Source organism: Natator depressus, chromosome 6, assembly GCF_965152275.1.
Source record: "Natator depressus isolate rNatDep1 chromosome 6, rNatDep2.hap1, whole genome shotgun sequence".
NCBI classification, from domain to species: Eukaryota; Metazoa; Chordata; order Testudines; family Cheloniidae; genus Natator; species Natator depressus.
Genome location: NC_134239.1, coordinates 84,402,210 through 84,422,221, shown reverse-complemented (window position 1 = coordinate 84,422,221; position 20,012 = coordinate 84,402,210). Strand labels below are relative to the sequence as shown.

The 20,012-nt window shown below is 42.4% G+C and overlaps 1 protein-coding gene across 5 annotated transcripts in view; it reads right to left on the bottom strand.

Annotated features, from left to right (window-relative positions):
* Positions 1-20,012, bottom strand: part of NPAS3 (neuronal PAS domain protein 3) — an 843,689-nt gene that overhangs the window by 24,101 nt on the left and 799,576 nt on the right. For all 5 annotated transcript variants that reach the window (XM_074955835.1, XM_074955836.1, XM_074955837.1 and 2 more), the window contains one exon: positions 9,948-10,054. In XM_074955835.1, the coding sequence (XP_074811936.1) occupies positions 9,948-10,054 (107 nt within the window). The remainder of the gene's footprint in view (positions 1-9,947; positions 10,055-20,012) is intronic.

Genomic DNA, 20,012 nt, shown 5'->3' with positions numbered 1-20,012 from the left:
CTTCACTGGACCTGTAACTCTACCGTGGCTGGTAAGTTTTAAGTCTAAAAGCGTTTTTAATGTATGTAATGAGGAACAGCATATATCTTAAAGATAACACAACCCCTTCTCTGAGCCCCGGAACTGAAAGTATGTCATCTGTGAATCATCTATCATGAATCTGTCTTTACCATACAGGCCCAGTTTTTCAAAGCAGCACTAAAATTGCATCAACGTGTATTATTTAATTTATTCATTATTATGTGTACAAAAATCTGAGAGTTGTGCATCTAAATTAGCTTGTTAGATTCCTACCTACCCAATTTGTGCATGCAAAAGTAGTTTGTCTGCACAAAGCTACATTTTTGCATGGAGATAAACTTTCAGGAATAATTTTTCAGGCTGCACTGAGATTCTTTTGACTATTTAGCCCATAAACATTGTGTTTTATTAAAATATATAATAGTAATGATAACAGGTATGTATCCTGTATGCTGAGCAGTATGTTACAGATAAGTAACAATACAATTGGTTTTGAATGCAAATCTAGAAAGATTCCACATTTCCTGGAGACGGTAGGCTTATTGTTTATGTTATACATTTAGGGCTCTGTACCACAGGCAGCTGTTGTGAAAACTAACAGATATTTTAAAAAAGGAAGTACCTGAGGACAACAGGGATTTTTATGAGTTTTATCGAAAGTTCAGTGATCCATTAACTCCCCTGTTGTTGAGTGCCCTTAACCACTCGTATGAGGAAAGGCTACTGCTTGGAACTCTGAATAATGCTTCTATAATCTTATTAAGGAAAGCCAGCATAGAGCCAGTAGAATGTGGTAGCTAGAGGCCTGTGTCACTTATAAATTATGTCTGAAAATTATTAGTGAAAATGCTGGAGACTCAGTTGCATTATCCCAGCTAATACACCCTGATCGGGTGAGGTTTATGAATAGGAGTTTGCCAGCAAAAAAATACAAAGAAAATATTAAATGTGATATAACGAGTAATATCAATTAGTGAACCAGTGGCAGGTTTTGCAATAGATACAGAAAAAGTATGTGACAAAATCATATGGGATTTTTTCCACACAGTTAAGTACTATGAGATGGATACTCACTCATTAGTTTAATTGTTACACAAAGCACTGGGGTATCTGTGAAAAAACCATCATCAGAAAGTTCAATGGAACAAAACAGGGATAATAGCTCCATATCTCATTTTTTAAAAAGAGATTGAGCCACTGATTCAACACTTGTGGAATCACTGGGATGTAGTGTCCTGTGGAAGTAAAAGCAGGCATATGCGTAGATAGCGTGTTAGTATTCTTTTATTAGAGGAAATCCAGCAGTCTGTTTTGAACTCTAACAATGTGTGCACTATACCACCTTCCAGCAGTGCTCATGAAGTTCTCAGAATACAGTCTGATACAAAATCATAGAAATTTAGGACTGCAAAGGGCCTTAATAGGTCATTTAGTTCAGTCCCCTGCACTGAGGCAGGACTAAAAATTATCTAGACCATCCCTGACAGATATTTGTCTGACATGTTCTTAAAACCTCCAATGATGGAGATTCCACAACCTTCCTAGGAAGTTTGTTCCAGTGGCTAACTACCTTCATAGTTAGGAAGCTTTTCCTAATGTCTAACCTAAATGTCCTTTGCTGCAATTTAAGCCCATTGCTTCTTGTCCTGTCCTCAGTGGATAAGAAGAACAATTTATCATTCTCCTCTTTATAACAACTTTTTACAGACTTTAAGACTCATATTATGTCCTCCTGAGTCTTCTCTTCTCCAACTAAACAAACCCAATTTTTTCAATCGTTTCTTCGAGGTCATGTTTTCTAAACCTTTAATCATTTTTCTCGCTCTCCTTTGGACTTTTTGTCCAGATCTTTCCAAACTGTGGTGACCTGAACTGGACACAGTACTCTAGTTGAGACCTTACGAGTGCTAAGTACAATGGAAAAACTACTTCTCATGACTTGCTTACAACTCTCCTGCTAATACATCCCGGAAGGATGTCCGCTTTTTTTTTGCAACAGTATTAGATTGTTGATTCATATTTAGTTTGTGATCCACTGCAACTTCCAGATCCTTTCTGCAGAACTCCTTCCTAGGCAGTCATTTCTCACTTTGTATTTGTGCAGTTGATTATTCCTTCCTAATTGGAGTACTTTGCATTTGTTCTTATTGAATTGCATGCTATTTATTTCAGATCATTTCTCCAGTTTCTCAAGATCATTTTGAATTCTAATCCTGTCCTCCAAAGCGCTAGCAACCCCTTCCAGCTTGGTATCATCTGCAAACTTTATACGTGTACTCTCTGTGCAGTTATCAACATCATTTATGAAGATATTCAATAGAAGCAGACCCAGGACAGATTCCTGAGGGACACCACTCGATATGCCCTTCCAGCTTGAGTGTGAACCATTGATAACTACTCTCTGAATACAGGTTTCAGCCAGTTGTGCACCCACCTTATAATAGTTTATCTAGGTTATATTTCCCTAGCTTGCTAATGAGAAGGTAATGTGAGACAGTATCAAAAGGCTTACTACAGTCAACATATATCACATTTACTGCTTCCCCCTATCCACGAGGCTTGTTACCCTATCAAAGAATGATATTAGGTTGGTTTGACGTGATTTGTTCTCAACAAATCCATGCTGTTACTTATCATCTTATAGGTGCTTATAAACTGATTGTTTGATTATTTGCTCCATTATCTTTCTCGGTACTGAAGTTAAGCTAATGTCTATAATTCCTGGGTTGTCCTTATTCCCCTTTTTATAGATAGGTACTGTATTTTCCCTTTTCCAGAGATTCCTCTGGAATCTCTCCTATCCTCTACAAGTTCTCAAAGGTAATCACTAATGACTCAGAGATCTCTTCAGCCAGTTCCTTAAATATTCTAGGATGTATTTAGTCAGGCCCTGATGACATCAAGACATCTAACTTGTCAAAGTAAGTCTGACCTTGTTCTTTCCCTATTTTAGCCTCAGTTCCTACTCCATTTACATTGATATTTGCTATGTTAGTTGTCTGATCACTGCTAACCTTTCTGGTGAAAATTGAAACAAAAAAGGCATTTAACATTTCTGTCATTGGTGTGTTTTCTGTTCTTATCTTTCCTCCTCATTGAGTAATGGGCCTAACCTGTCCTTGGTCTTCCTTTTGCTTCTCATGTACTTGTAAAATGTTTTCTGGTAACCCTTTATGTCCCTAGCTAGTTTAATCTCATTTTGTGCTTTGGCCTTTCTATTTTTCTCCCTACATGCGTGTGTTGGATTTTTTCATATTAAATCTTTGTAATTCGACCTAGTTTCTACTTTTATATGCCTCTTTTTAGAGTTTCAAGTTGTTGAAGATCTCCTGGTTAAGCCAGGGTGGTCGCTTACCCTACTTCCTATCTTTCCTATGCAATGGGATAGTTTGCTCTTGTGACCTTAATAATGTCTCTTTAAAAAAACTGCCAACTCTCCTTAAATCTTTTTCCCTTAGACTTGCTTCCTATAGGCTCTTACCTACCAATTCACTGAGTTTGCCAAGCTCTGCCTTCTTGAAGTCCATTGTCTTTATTCTGCTGTTTTCTCTCCTACCATTCCTTAGAATCATGAACTCTATCATTTCATGATCACTTTCACCCAAGCTGCCTTCCACCTTAAATGGACACATTATTACTTTCCTTCCCCAGTTCTTTACAAATGCACCAAATATTAATAAATATAAACCTCCCCCATGAAGTCAATGGGATTTTTGCTATTTACTTCAATGGAGGCAGGATTTCACCCCTATATTTTTGTTCTGTTAGGCCTTCATCAAATGGTCACTGAAGTCAAAAGGAGTTTTTTCCTTTGACTGCAACTGGCTTTGCATAAGGGCAAAACAGATCTCATATGAAAGACTGTTGCTGTTATAGACCTGAAGACCTTCTGCACTGTTCCTCTTCCGTTCACATTCAAGAGGCTGCTTTTGCCTTCTTTTATTTGAAATAGTGCTAAAGCTTTTCAAAAGTTACTAATGGTCCTCTATGAAATCATTTTACCATCAACAATCTTCCTGAATATTTTGTGGGTTTTGTGCAACATTTTTCCCTTAAACAACTTGCTCATTTTCTTCTCTGGTGTATCTACATAACCTGGAATTGAAGGCAGGATGTACCAATCTTCCTAGTTCTGCCTTTTCTATTTTATTGTCAGTGCACATCCAGAATCCGCCCAACAGTAGTTTTACTTGCACTTTATTTATGTTTACTATTGTAGAATCTGCAGTTGAACTCTGAGTTTCTGCATGTACTAACCTTTTTCCACTCTTCTCTTTTGTAAGTCTACCAAGAATTTCCTGTAATTTCTTAAGCTCTTTTTCAGGTACTCACTTTTTTTTAGTTTGCAACCCCTCGAAGTCTTGATTTTGTTTTATCATAGGGTCTGCTAGCTTCTTCCCTTTGGTTTCTAGTTTCCTCTTATTTTCAGTATCAGAGTGTCATCTTTTCTGCATTGTTATCTCAAACAAAAATACCTCTTTTTGTTTTGCACTTTGGATTTTGAGGGACTGAGACTCTAGTAGGCTATGCTTCAGTCACGCTCATCTTAATGTGAGCCTCTATCATCTTCTTCCACGGCCATTGCCTGGCAAATCTGGAGTTCTTGTATCTTGACTACATCTTTTTTAACCATAGCAGGTAACTTTCCTAACTTGAATTTGGATTCTGCCACCTAAGACAGACAATTTGCCACAGAGTGTTTTTTCTTGGCACATCTACATTCTTTCCAACTAGTCGAAAAGTTGATATCTTTCTGAGTCAGGGTATGAGCCATTTCAGCTTCTGCAAGGGTACTGAAACACAGTCTTACTTCTTGAGATATGCCCTGCTGGGCAGTGATGAGCTGCCAAAATCTTAACAACCAGTTCCCTATAACAAGTTCTGATTTAAGGGATGTGCCGAGAGGTGGAGGGGGTGGGGGTGTAGTGGCAGGGAAGAGATTGCACAGAGACAAAAGGGTCTCATTGCAGGGGGTGCAGTGGCAGGGAGGGAGTGGCACAAGGGAGAAGTGGGCAGGAGGGGGTTGTTGCAAGGGGCTGGCAGGTGGGGGTGTGTATGTGCTCGGGGTTGCTGCAGGGGGGTGAAGGTGGCAGGGAGGGGTTTGCACAAGGGAGGAGTGGGCAGGAGGGAGATGGCAGGTGGCGGGGAGGGGTTGTCCCGAGGTTGATGCAGGGGGGGGGGATTGCCGGGTGGAGGTTGCTGGCAGGATAGGGTGGGTTGTTGGGGCAGAGGGTGCACAGGGGAGAAGGTAGCTGGTCGGTGGGTGTTGGAGGGGGTGGCACTGGCTGGGGTAGGGGTGCCTGGGTTGCTCCCACATACACCATTCCCCAGGCCAGGGACTGGACCTACCCACCCGCCGGCGCTCTGTGGGCCCGTGCGGCTCCCCGCAGCCCGGCTAGGTACCTTGCGCAGAGAAGAAGGCAGCTGCTAGCACTAGACCTTCTCCTTCCCCGCTCTGCCGCCAGCTGCTCCCCCGCCAGGAGGGACTGGCCGCGCCGCGGGCAGCCCGCCAAGAGGCGGGGAGCAGCAGCAGCCTTGTGCTCTACTGTTTAAACAAAATTTAGGCACCGCTTTTTGACGCCCCCAACCACTTGGCGCCCTAGGCGGCTGCCTAGTCCACCTGGTGGGTGCACCGACCCTGCCCGACAGACCCCCCGGAACTCCCATGCCTACCCAACCCCCCCCCCCCCCCCCCGTTCCCTGTCCCCTGACAACCCCCCCAGAACCTCCGCCCCCTCCAACCGCTCCCTGCCCCTTATCCAACCCCTCCTCCCAGCCCCGGCCCGGCCCCCTTATCATGCTGCTCAGGGCAGCATGTATGGCTGCCACGCGGCCTGCTGGAGCTCCCAGCCTCACCCCCTTACCTAGCCGCTCAAAGCGGCAGGAGCTGCAGAGCTGCCCAGGAGTGATTCAGAGCGGGTGCCGGCGGTGCGGCACGCTGACGCTCTGCGAGAGGGGGGAAGGTGGGGGAGGGGCCGGGGGAGCAATTAACAATTTTTAACAACCGGTTCTAAAACTAGTTCAAAATTTAACAACCGGTTCGCGCAAACCGGTGTGAACTGGCTCCAGCTCACCACTGCTGCTGGGATTACAGGTTTGCTTGGTGCATTGTTTTCCATCATAAGAAGGCCTGTGACTCTGTCACTTTAATAACTCATTCCACATCTAGAAGTCTTTCCAAATTAGGAGCTAAGAGCTGATGGCCCATGCTTGCTTACTGAACAATGTTGCATCATTTGCATCTAAGTCAGCAAATTTACATCAGAATGCTAGGTGGGGAATCTGGTATAAGATTGGTCAGTGGCTCGTATTATTATTACTACTTTTACTAAGGCAGCACTTAAAGCCCTAAGCATGATCAGAGCTCCGTTGTGCTGGATGCTGACAAGAAACATAGTACATAAGAACGGCTATACTAGGTCAGACCAATACTTCTGCTACTATTCTGCCTTCTGACAGCGGCCAGTGCCAGATGCTTTAGAAAGAATGATCAGAATAGGACAATTTTGAGTGATCCATCTCCTGTCATCCAGTCCCAGCTTCTGGTAGTTTGGAGTTTTAGGGACAGCAAGAACACAGGGTTACGTCCCTGCCCATCTTGACTAATAGCCTGATGAACCTATCCTTCATGAACTTATCTAATTCTTTTTTGAACCGAGTTATACTTTTGGCCTTCACACCACGCACTGGGAACAAGTTCCACAGGATGACTGTGCATTGTGTGAAGAAGTTCTTTCTTTTGTTTGTTTAAAATCTGCTGCCTATTAATTTCATCAAATGACCCCTAGTTCTTACATTATGTGAAGGGGTATATAATACTTCCCTAATCATTGTCTGCACGCCATTCATGATTTTAGAGACCGTTATCATATTTCTCCTCTCCCGCATTACACATCTCTTTTCTAATCTGAATAGTCCCAGTCTTTTTAATTTCTCCTCTTATGCAAGAAGTTGTTCCATGCCCCTAGTCATTTTTGTTGCTCTTCTCTGCACCTTTTCCAATTCTAATATCTCTTTTTTGAGATGGGGTGAACAGAACTACACATAGTATTCATGCTGTGGTTATATCATGGGTTTATACAGTGGCATTATGACATTTTCTTTTATTATCTATTTCCTAATGGTTCCTAACTTTCTGTTAGCTTTTTCGACTGTCACTTCACATTGAGCAGATGTTTTCAGAGAACTACCTGCAATGACTCCAAGATCTCTTTCTTGAGTGGTAACAGCTAATTTAGACCCCATCATTTTGTAGGTAGAGTTGGGATTATTTTTTCCAGTGGTCACTACTTTGCACTCATCAGTGCTAAATTTCATCAGCCATTTTGCCGCCCAGTCACCCAGTTTAGTGAGATACCTTTGAAACTCTTCACAGTCAACTTTCAACTTAACTCTCTCAAGTAAAAGACAGCCCAGCTGAAGACCTTACAGTCCTAACAGACAAGACATACAAAGGGTCAGAGAGACACAGAGAGGTAAAGTAACTTGTCTGAAGTTACTTACACACGCAGGTCAGTGGTGGAGCTGAGAACACAGGGTTTTCTGAGTCCCAGTCTATCCACTGGATCACACTACTTCTCACACATTCTTATTGGTTCTTGTCTCACTTGCCTGAAGACTAATGTTTCATATTCCATATTCTATTTCAGAGAAATAGGCCAGTCAGTCAGACCACTATGGTCTTTTTCAAACAGGATCTTCATCTCTGCCAGGTATTTAGTTAAGTCAGTGAGTCTTAAACATCTTTTAGCTCCTCACCCAGACAGTGCAATAAAAGTTCGACTTGTCATTTTTTAAATTCAAATTTCAAGTGCACCCAACAGATTTCTGAATTTGTGTGTCCATTTCTGAGCAATTGCCCTATCCTCAGAGATATTCAGTGTTGGGAATTTAAGGGATGCAAATGCCAGACTGCTTTTGTTTGTTTTTTGGGTTTTTTCCTCTAGATGTGCCTTTAATGTTCTTTCTGAATTTTACCTCACATTGCTATTTTCCCTTTTTCAATCATATATATTTTAATTCCTCCAGATTTTATAGGCTATTTCCTTTTAAGAGCTTCTAAAAGCTTGAGTCTGAGCTGTTGTCAATACCAAAGATGGCTGCTGCACATTTTCTGTTAGCTACTTTTGCCTTTCACAAAGATGGCCACTGTGCTCCCAGCTTTGCAATTGCAGGCAACAAGCAAGCAGCTTTTGCTTCAGTTTTATGTGTAGGAAAACTAGTTTTCTCACTAAAAGAAAAGGAGTACTTGTGGCACCTTAGAGACTAACCAATTTATTTGAGCATAAGCTTTCGTGAGCATATTGAACTGAGCTAGTTTGTTCTCTTGGGTGCAGTGCTCTTAGACCAGAGATTTGCTTTGCCTCTTAGTAAAGAATTTCTACTTTATTTTTTTTTTTCTCATCACATACTCTGTGTCTTCACTGCCAGTTGGGATGTCTTGTTGAAATAAATCCCAGGACACACAGTGCTCCAGCAGTATCCAGTGCAGCCATCATCTGGTTTTACTCGAAGCAGAGGCTAAATTACAGATTAGTAGCCTAATGCTCCTCTCATGCCAGTGTAAATCAGGAGCAACCCCAATGACGACAATGAACCTCAGCGAGAAAAGAATTAGCCCTGTATCTATTTTTAAAAATTGTAAATAGGTTATAATTAAAAGGCTGGTGTTCAAATGGAAAGAATTTGGTCTCAAATATTTAGGGGTCAAGTTGCATCCATATCTGGATACAGATATGTGCACACACACATATTTGGGGCAGGGACTTTCTCTTGCTATGTGTTTGTACAACTCCTAATCTCCTAATCCTGATTGGGTACAGATAGGTATTTGGATATTACAGGAATGGGAGCCACAAAAGCAGAGAGAGGATAATGTACTGTATGGTTAAATCCATGGTAGCTTCATGGCTCAGCTCTGTTCTGTGCAACTTTCTTAGCTACCAAATACGTTAGTTTTTGATCACCATGTCAACAGTGAGAAATAAAAAAAAAAGCAAGGGATGAGTTCATTTTCTATATTAGGGATAGAGTTACGCATCTCATAGACGTTAAGGAGGGACCATCATGATCATCTAGTCTGACCTCCTGCTCACCACAGGCCACAGAATCTCACCTACCCACTCCTGCAATAAGCCTGTAACCTCTCGCTGAGTTACTGAAATCCTCAGATATTGATTTAAAAAGACTTCAAGTTACAGAGAACCCACCATTTACTCTAGTTCAAGCCAGCAAATGACCCAGGCCCCACGCAGCAAAGGAACGCACCTCCCACCCCAAGGTCTCTGCCAATTTGACCTGGGGGAAAATTTGCTCATGATCCCAAATATGGCAATCAGTTGGACAGTGAACATGTGAGTGAAACCCACCAGCCAGACACCCAGGAAGGAATTCTGTGTAGTAACTCAGAGTCGTCTCCAGCTGGTGTCCCATCTTCAGCCATTAGAAATATTTGTTAAGAGAAATCATGGATAGGCCATATGCCATTGTAGGCAACCTTATCATACCATCCCCTCCAAAAACTTCTCATCAAACTCAGTCTTGGAACAAGTTAGGTTTTTTACCTCCACTAATCCCATTGAAAGAACTTCACTTCTCTTATGGTTAGAAACCTTTGTCTAATTTCATTGGAGCAATGCCTCTGTGAAGTAAAATAATGGGCAGCACATGGAACTGGGCAGCTGTTGGAGACCACCATCATACAAATCTAAGTAATTCCACATTCCCACATACATTGAGAATCTTGAATATTTAAGGAAATGACTTGAAAATATACAGTAAGAAAAGTTACTTTTGAACCATCCTCCACTATATTAAAACAAAAAGGCAGATGCAATATGAAGATCCACAATCATGAATTGTAAATAATAGTTCAAAAGCAACCAGGTATTGTGCCAGATTATTTTGACAAAAACTGAGGTACTTACAGTCTAAGTGACTATGCCTGATCCCTTCCACATCTTCAGCATGAATGAAGTGGTAACATCTCTTCCCTACAATATCTACAGGGGTCAGATCCATGTAATCACTAATCCTACAAAATAAAAATACAGCCTGTAATTTAAGAAGGAAAAAATACAGGAACTGTCAAATGACAGAAATAGAAATATACAGAAAGATTGTTCATTACTGTAGTATAACCACAAAGTCACTGCTATTTATTTGAGTGGAAAGTATAAACAGCACACATTCTTTAAAATAAAACTGTTTTTAATAGAGAAACATGCTGAAATCAGTTAGTCCATTGAAATAAATGGAAAGTTAAGCTTCAGATCACTTCCCACCCATAGAACAAACACGGAGACAATATAATTCCATGAAATTACAACGCATCAGCAATAATTCAAAATCCTCATTAAAAGACCAAGGTTACATAATAAAATAAAAACATGTTATGTTTATACCAAATGATTAGAGACACCTTTCATTTCAACAGATTCGTCTTCCATTGGGTATATTCATGAAAAAAGCTCTTCAACCACTTCTTGGCACAAAGTCCAAACTGGCATTTCAAGGGATATAATTTAAATGCTGAGACATACAGATGCCTGCGGGTGTTATCTTTTTTAGTCTTATTCATTTGGGAACTCAGCTTTCACTCCTGGCTCTTTCAACTGGGACTTTGTGGTTTATTCCACACAGAAACTTTTAAACCCTTTCAGCAGAGTGAGTGTGTGTGTGTGAGTGTGTATGTGTGTGTGCGCGCGTGTGTGTGTACAGAAAAATATAACAAAAACTGGAAAACACGTTGTGTGAACTAGCCTGGTTTACACAAACATTTGAAAACGTGTTATTTTTAAAAGTAGAAACAAATTTTGGGGGTTTGAAATATAGTGTTCCCCCACTAAATGTCTGTTTTGTATAACTAGAACATCTCGCTTTTAGGGTTAGAAGGCACAGCGTTGTAGGTGGCTGATATAGAGGCTTAGTAATAGTAATGTATGCTATACAGATCCCTCAAAATGTGAATGGACTCATCTCCAAATTATATGGCTGAGATTACCAATGACAATACTAATTTTAAAGTCCGGTGAATCCTTGCAGTAAAGCCAGGGACTGTAAGAACTGAGGTGTAATAAAAATGTCAGCAAGTTAGTAAATTACCCATCAATTTCCCACTATCCAGAACAATCTGTTTTACCAGAGGGATAGTCCCTTGACAATCTGTTCCCACTACCCTCTCCCCACACAGTGGGTGACTGGAGCATGCTTGCTGGGGGTTGAGGGCTGCACAAGCTCCCCTCTATCTGGAATGCCCTGGCCCATTGTATTATACCAGGCATTCTTATTGGTCATCTCCAACGGCCCACAGATTTGCTGGCTGCCCCCTTTACACCTAGGAACCGAAAGACTGGGAACATTCTGCCATTCCTGCCCCTATTGCCTGCAAGCTTTTTCCACATTTAAACTAAAGCGCAGTTCAGTGTGATGGGTGCAACTGCACAGTATGTAGCTATTACTTGCTTTTCACATCAGTGTAAACTATGCTATTTATTTGCCCTTAGCAAATACCAGTTGTATTTTCTTCTGTCTCTATCAGCAGAAAGTAAATTACAAAAATTCAGTTTCAGGGAGATGGTCAATGTCTCCCAATCTAGTCAGTATATAGAATAGCACAAGATGGCACAAGATGCTTGGTGGCACAAGATGCTTGGTGCCAGTCCTATCCGGAAGCGGAGCATGTGTTGACTTAGGACCTGATTCAGCAATCCATCGCTGTTCAGGGGAGCATTTTATCATGTGTCTAATGTTAGGAATGTGCCTAAGTGGTTTGCTGAACAGGAATGGATTTAAAGTACACGTTTAAAAAATTTCCTGAATTGGGACCTTATGGTCTGAATGACAAGGTCTGGGAAGCCAATGGCAGTTTTATTCTTGCAACTGTGCAAGAGACAATGGGGTCACTCGAATCCTGATCCAGCTCCACTGAAATCAATGGGAGTCTTTCTATAAATGTTAATGGAGGATGGATTAGAGCTCTGGTCTGTATTTAATTTGGATCAAAGAAAGTAGGGTTTTTGGTCAGGAAAGCATCCACACCTCTTCCTTGCAATAGGGACCACTTGCCTTTGTACTGATTTTGAATCTAGTTCTGTCTATAATAAGGTTGTGGCACACGTGTCACTTCCCCTAGAATTGTCACAGTGTCTTTGAATGGCATAACTGTGATCAAGACTGGAGACTTCCCTGCTGTCTAGTAGTTCAGTAACTGAATAAAACAGTTCAGCAATTTCTGCTACAATACAAATATTTAGGTCAGAAGGGACCATTATGATCATCTACTCTGACCTCCTGCACAACGCAGGCCACAGAATTTCACCCACCACTCCTGCGAAAAACCTCTCACCTATGTCTGAGCTATTGAAGTCCTCAAATTGTCGTTTAAAGACTTCAAGGAGCAGAGAATCCTCCAGCAAGTGACCCGTGCCCCATGCTACAGAGGAAGGCGAAAAACCTCCAGGGCCTCTTCCAATCTGCCCTGGAGGAAAATTCCTTCCCGACCTCAAATATGGCGATCAGCTAAACCCTGAGCATATGGGCAAGATTCACCAGCCAGATACTACAGAAAATTCTTTCCTGGGTAACTCAGATCCCACCCCATCTAATATCCCATCACAGGCCATTGGGCCTATTTACCATGAATATTTAATTACCAAAACCATGTTATTCCATCATACCATCTCCTCCATAAACTTATCGAGTTTAATCTTAAAGCCAGATAGATCTTTTGCCCCCACTAACAATAGGTTAGTTAGGCTTGTAAATATAGTTCTAACTGCAACAAGAGATCCATTTACCACAATATACAACTCTAGGGAATAGGAGCTGACCAAAATCTATATTTAGGTTGCCTATCTATTCCCATTATTAAAAAAAAATTCTAAATACTTTCTGAAGAATTCTAATGCCTCCGTGTTTTGGAGTACAAACTTGCTGTCTCAATGAAAATATGTTCAGTTTTGGCTCAGTAATAAGATGTAGAAAATCGCCACTTGCATTATGACAGGTTTCAGAGTAACAGCCGTGTTAGTCTGTATTCGCAAAAAGAAAAGGAGTACTTGTGGCACCTTAGAGACTAACCAATTTATTTGAGCATAAGCTTAAGTGAGCTGTAGCTCATGAAAGCTTATGCTCAAATAAATTGGTTAGTCTCTAAGGTGCCACAAGTCCTCCTTTTCCATTTGCATTAAGTTTACTAGAGCTTGCTAGACCCTTTGTGCTAAAAAATTCAAAAATTCAGTTTGCACTATAGAAGTTGTATGGTGTATAGAGAGTGAAATAGGGGACTGCAAGAAGAGAACAGATGATTTAGTGGTTAAGGCAGTTGAATGCCACCCTGGAGAACTGGAGTCTATCCCTGACCACAGAGTTCCTATCTGATGCTTGGCAAGTGAACTAGAACTAAAACTTTCACAACTGGCCACTAATTGTGTGTTCCTCATTTTCTGGGAGACTAACTTGAGACATCTGGGGCCTGATTTTCAAAAGAGCAGAACACTCACAACTGCAGCTGAAGTCAATGGGAGCTGTGGATACTCAACACCTATAAAAAACCAGGCCCAAGATGTCTCAAGTTGGGTGCTCAGTAAATGTAGCACCCCAAGTTAGCAGTGTTTTGTCCTTATTCTCTCTTTGCCTCACTTTCCCCAGAATAACATTCTCCTATCTCATAAGGAGTTGTGAAAATAAATTAACTGATGTTTGTGAGACACTTGGATACAACAGGGATGAGCACCATAGAAAAAAAACGTGACAAAATTAATAATTCAGTATTCAGTGCAGGGTTTAGATGGTGTGCAGTAAATAAGACATGGATCAACATATTGAATAAGGAGAATAAAAATATATTTAACAGCTGCTTCATTCATGGAGTAACATCCATCCTGTACAATAAATGGAGAAAAAAAGAGTATATGACTATGTAATTAAAGATTGTATCATAATGCATCTGTGCAAGGGGGAAGAATTAAGGTTGTATGGCATTTTCTAACCTGAGTCCTTAACTATTGCAACCTTAGTAACTTTCTTTTAACTAAGGTGTTTTTGTACGTATCAGGATATTATTACTGAAAGGTCCAAGTAAGTCTTTTAATAACTCCCTAGTCACTCTCTGCACTTGTTTCTTCACTTGGCCTTGACCTTTCAAATGGTCTGAGTGTCAGAAAATATTGTATTATAAGTACAATAAGTCAAATAAAGCAAGTGAACTGTGGAACCTGATCCACAACCCATGAGTTCAACAACAACAAGAGGAAAAAGCTATTCAGTCCAGATGTAAGAAGGAAACAGGGTTTGTATTTTTAACTAAAAAGAAAAAAATCAATTCACAAGATAAGAGTGATGTTTTGTGTCCATCAAGGCCACCAAAATGAGAACTAAGAGATAGGACATCAAAGTAAATCAGTTTTGTGATTACATGAATGAGAATGATTTTGTTATGGAAATCATACACAAATCAAAGCTGGGATATAAATATTGTTGCATTACTAAACCACTGAAAAAATAACTTTATATTATGTTGCTTAATTTATTAATTTAGGGCCAAATCCCATGGCTCTCCAACCCCCATGGGCAGTCTGTCTCTTGACAGCTAAAAATAGCAGCTGATTGAGAAGTAGGGGCTTGATTCTACCAAGTGCTGAGTACACTTGCCCTGATCCCATAAACCCTGTAAGTTTATGCTTAACTTTAAGCTCATGGAAAGTCCCACTGCCTTCAATGCTTAAGTGCTTTTCTGGCTTAAGCCAGAGTGCTCATTATTAAGCAGGCTTGAGTCCTAGTAAAGGAGGCTCCATACAGGAGACTATTTCTGCAGATCCTTAGGGAATGTTGGTAAATCGGTGAAGCATGCAGATCCATAGAGACAAAACCCAACACTGGGGGAGCATCATGCCATGTGTGTGCGCTACTCCTTACTGTGACCATTGTGTTAGTAGCTGTGGTTGTGCAGGCATCTTGACCAGTTTAGGATGAAGATTCAGCCCTTGATGTTTGCTCTCCAGAAGAAAACTCTTTACACAAGCTTTGATTTTTTCCCCAGCATTTGACCCTTAAGAAAGTAAAAGTAATGGCCATGATGTTCTACTTGGTTGCGTAAAATAGACATCTAAATCTATATTTAGGCACCTAAATAAAAGTGATCTGATTTTCATACATGCTGAGCATCGACAACTCATACTGAAGTAAATAGGAGCTGGATGTCAGCTCAGTACCTAAAAATTAGGCCACTTTTATTTAGGTGCCTAAATATAGATTTAGGTGTCATAGAATGATAGAATATCAGGGCTGGAAGGGACCTCAGGAGATCATCTAGTCCAACCCCTTCTCAAAGCAGGACCAATCCCCAACTAAATCCTCCCAGCCAGGGCCTTGTCAAGCCTGACCTTAAAAACTTCTAAGGAAGGAGATTCCAGCACCTCCCTAGGTAACACATTCCAGCGCTTCACCACCCTCCTAGTGAAAAAGTTTTTCCTAATATCCAACCTAAACCTCTCCCACTGCAACTTGAGACCATTACTCCTTGTTCTGTCATCTGCTACCACTGAGAACAGTCTAGATCCATCCTCTTTGGAACCCCCTTTCAGGTAGTTGAAAGCAGCTATCAAATCCCCCCTCATTCTTCTCTTCCGCAGACTAAACAATCCCAGTTCCCTCAGCCTTTCCTCATAAGTCATGTGTTCCAGTCCCCTAATCATTTTTGTTGCCCTCCGCTGGACGTTTTCCAATTTGTCCACATCCTTCTTGTAGTGTGGGGCCCAAAACTGGACACAGTACTCCAGATGAGGCCTCACCAATGTTGAATAGAGGGGAACGATCACGTCCCTCGATCTGCTGGCAATGCCCCTACTTATACATCCCAACATGCCACTGGCCTTCTTGCCAACAAGGGCACACTGTTGACTCATATCCAGTTTCTCGTCCACTGTAACCCCTAGGTCCTTTTCTGCAGAACTGCTGCCTAGCCATTCGGTCCCTAGTCTGTAGCGGTGCATGGGATTCTTCTGTCCTAAGTGCAGGACTCTGCACTTGTCCTTGTTGAACCTCATCAGATTTCTTTTAGCCCAATCCTCCAATTTGTCTAGGTCCCTCTGTATCCTATCCCTACCCTCCAGCGTATCTACCTCTTCTCCCAGTTTAGTATCATCTGCAAACTTGCTGAGGGTGCAATCCACACCATCCTCCAGATTATTAATGAAGATATTGAACAAAACCGGCTCCAGGACCGACCCTTGGGACACTCCACTTGATACCAGCTGCCAACTAGACATGGAGCCACTGATCACTATCCGTTGAGCCCGACAATCTAGCCAGCTTTCTATCCACCTTACAGTCCATTCATCCAGCCTATACTTCTTTAACTTGCTGGCAAGAATACTGTGGGAGACCGTGTCAAAAGCTTTGCTAAAGTCGAGGAACAACATGTCCACTGCTTTCCCCTCATCCACAGAGCCAGTTATCTCATCATAGAAGGCAATTAGATTAATCAGGCATGACTTGCCCTTGGTGAATCCATGCTGACTGTTCCTGATCACTTTCCTCTCCGCTAAGTGCTTCAGAATTGATTCCTTGAGGACCTGCTCCATGATTTTTCCAGGGACTGAGGTGAGGCTGACTGGCCTGTAGTTCTTCCCTTTTTTAAATATGGGCACTACATTAGCCTTTTTCCAGTCGTCCAGGACCTTCCCCGATCGCCATGAGTTTTCAAAGATAATGGCCAATGGCTCTGCAATCACATCTGCCAGCTCCTTTAGCACTCTCGGATGCAGCACATCCAGCCCCATGGACTTGTGCTCGTCCAGCTTTTCTAAATAGTCCCGAACCACTTCTTTCTCCACAGAGGGCTGGTCACCTCTTCCCCGTGCTGTGCTGCCCAGTGCAGTAGTCTGGGAGCTGACCTTGTTCATGAAGACAGAGGCAAAAAAAGCATTGAGTACATTAGCTTTTTCCACATCCTCTGTCACTAGGTTGCCTTTCTCATTCAGTAAGGGGCCCACACTTTCCTTGATTTTCTTCTTGTTGCTAACATACTTGAAGAAACCCTTCTTGTTACTCTTAACATCTCTTGCTAGCTGCAACTCCAGGTGTGATTTGGCCTTCCTGCATGCTTGAGCAATATTTTTATACTCCTCCCCGGTCATTTGTCCAATCTTCCACTTCTTGTAAGCTTCTTTTTTGTGTTTAAGATCAGCAAGGATTTCACTGTTAAGCCAAGCTGGTCACCTGCCATATCTACTTTTCTTTCTACACATCGGGATGGTTTGTCCCTGTAACCTCCATAAGGATTCTTTAAAATACAGCAGCTCTCCTGGATTCCTTTCCCCACCATGTTATTCTCCCAGGGCATCCTGCCCATCAGTTCCCTGAGGGAGTCAAAGTCTGCTTCTCTGAAGTCCAGGATCTGTATTCTGCTGCTCTCCTTTCTTCCTTGTGTCAGGATCCTGAACTTGACCATCTCATGGTCACTGCCTCCTAGGTACCCATCCACTTTTGCTTCCCCTACTAATTCTTCCTGGTTTGTGAGCAGCAGGTCAAGAAGAGCTCTGCCCCTAGTTGGTTCCTCCAGCACTTGCACCAGGAAATTGTCCCCTACACTTTCCAAAAACTTCCTGGATTGTCTGTGCACCACTGTATTGCTCTCCCAGCAGATATCAGGGTGATTGAAGTCTCCCATGAGAACCAGGGCCTGCCATCTAGTAACTTCCGTTAGTTGCTGGAAGAAAGCCTCGTCCACCTTATCCCCCTGGTCCGGTGGCCTATAGCAGACTCCCACCATGACATCACCCTTGTTGCTCACACCTCTAAACTTAATCCAGAGACTCTCAGGTTTTTCTGCAGTTTCATACCAGAGCTCTGAGCAGTCATACTGCTCTCTTACATACAATGCAACGCCCCCACCTTTTCTGCCCTGCCTGTCCTTCCTGAACAGTTTATATCCATCCATGACAGTACTCCAGCCATGTGAGTTATCCCACCAAGTCTCTGTTATTCCAATCACATCATAATTCCTTGACTGTGCCAGGACTTCCAGTTCTCCCTGCTTGTTTCCCAGGCTTCTTCCATTTGTGTATAGGCACTTGAGATAACTTGCTGTTTGTCCTGCTTTCTTAGTATGAGGCAGGAGCCCTCCCCTCTCGCGCTCTCCTGCTCGTGCTTCCTCCTGGTATCCCACGTCCCAACTTACCTCAGAGCTTTGGTCTCCTTCCCCCGGTGAACCTAGTTTAAAGCCCTCCTCACTAGATTAGCCAGCCTGCTTGCAAAGATGCTCTTCCCTCTCTTCGTTAGGTGGAGCCCGTCTCTGCCTAGCACTCCTCCTTCTTGGAACACCATCCCATGGTCAAAGAATCCAAAGCCTCTCCGACACCACCTGCGTAGCCATTCGTTGACTTCCTCGATTCAACGGTCTCTACCCAGGCCTTTTCCTTCCACGGGGAGGATGGACGAGAACACCACTTGCGCCTCAAACTCCTTTATCCTTCTTCCCAGAGCCACGTAGTCTGCAGTGATACGCTCAAGGTCATTCTTGGCAGTGGAGGAGCAGGAAGGGGTAGCGATCTGAGGGCTTGATGAGTCTCGGCAATCTCTCCATCACATCGTGAATCCTAGCTCCTGGCAAGCAGCAGATTTCTCGGTTTTCCCAGTGGGGGTGGCAGATAGATGACTCAGTCCCCCTGAGGAGAGAGTCCCCGACCACCACCACCCGCCTCCATGTCATCCAAGTTTGAAAATTTTGGCCAAAGCTTCTGAATTTTCATAGGTTTATATTCTTATTTCACCAATAAATAATGCAAATCTAAATAGGGAAACAACCTGCAAATTAATTCCCCGTAACATGACTTTTGCAAGACCTTTTGAGTATGGCTTTTACAGGACCCAGAAGTGAGACACCTCCACCCAAACACACTCATGTACAGTATGAGTTTGGTTTAGTCTTGTGTGTATGCCAAATATTCTTTTGGGGCATAAACACTATGACAGAGGTAATGTCACCTGTATGGCAACACACTTTTAGAATAGGAACAAAAACATTTCAGTCAAGAGGAGAAGTGGATGCTCAGCACCTCTGAAAATCATGCCCACTTATTTGGTGCCTAACTGTAGATTTAGGTATCTCATCTTAGACACCAAAGTTTAAAATATGTCTCCCTATTTTTTGGTTACGTAGTTTTTAGGTGGGAAGATGATAGTTCTGAAGATTTAAAAAGAATCCTAAAAATAAATGAAACCATGTTGCAAAGCCTGCTAACTAGAATAAAATGTAAATTCTTTAAAAATGCCCAATATATTAGTTAACTGATCTTGTTTCATAAGGGGGAAAAGTAACTATGCACCTGGTTCTGCTGTGGATCAGGGATCTTCCTTCAAATCTTTTCATTAAGAAGAGAGGACTAGGCCACAGCCAAAAACTTGAGTAAAGTCACTCCTGCTTCCTGTTTCTCGAAGCAGGCTCACAAAAGAATCCCTGTAAAAGCAGGAGTAGTGCTTCTCACCTCTTCTGATCCAGTGATCTACTGTGAACATCCAATTCAGCTTAAGTAATGGCACTTCCACTTCACACTCCCAAGCCAGCTGTCACTAACCTCCATGAAGCTATTCAAATAGTGCTTATTGCTATGCCAAGCATGCTGCCACCTTTTTCTATAGCCACAGCTGTGCTGCTCCTGCTTCCCCCATGACACCACCAGTGGTTTCGCTGCTGCCCCAATGGGGCACCAGTAGCCTATTCCACGTATTCAGGAATGCGTGCTTCTGTTTTCTATAGCCCCATATGCTGTCACTGGGCCTTTCTTTAGTCCCAGAAGAGGACTTCCTGCTTCCTGATGCCTCAGCGGGTTGCCTCCTAACTAGACAGGCTGCTGCTACTGGCCTCCCAATGTCTAGCAGTGGTGTTTCCACTTCCTGCTGTCCCTGCAGGCAACATCCACTTTCCATATGGCATTTGCTGTGGTACCACTATCCCATCTGTCCAGCAGTGGAACTCCTGCTGTCCAAGT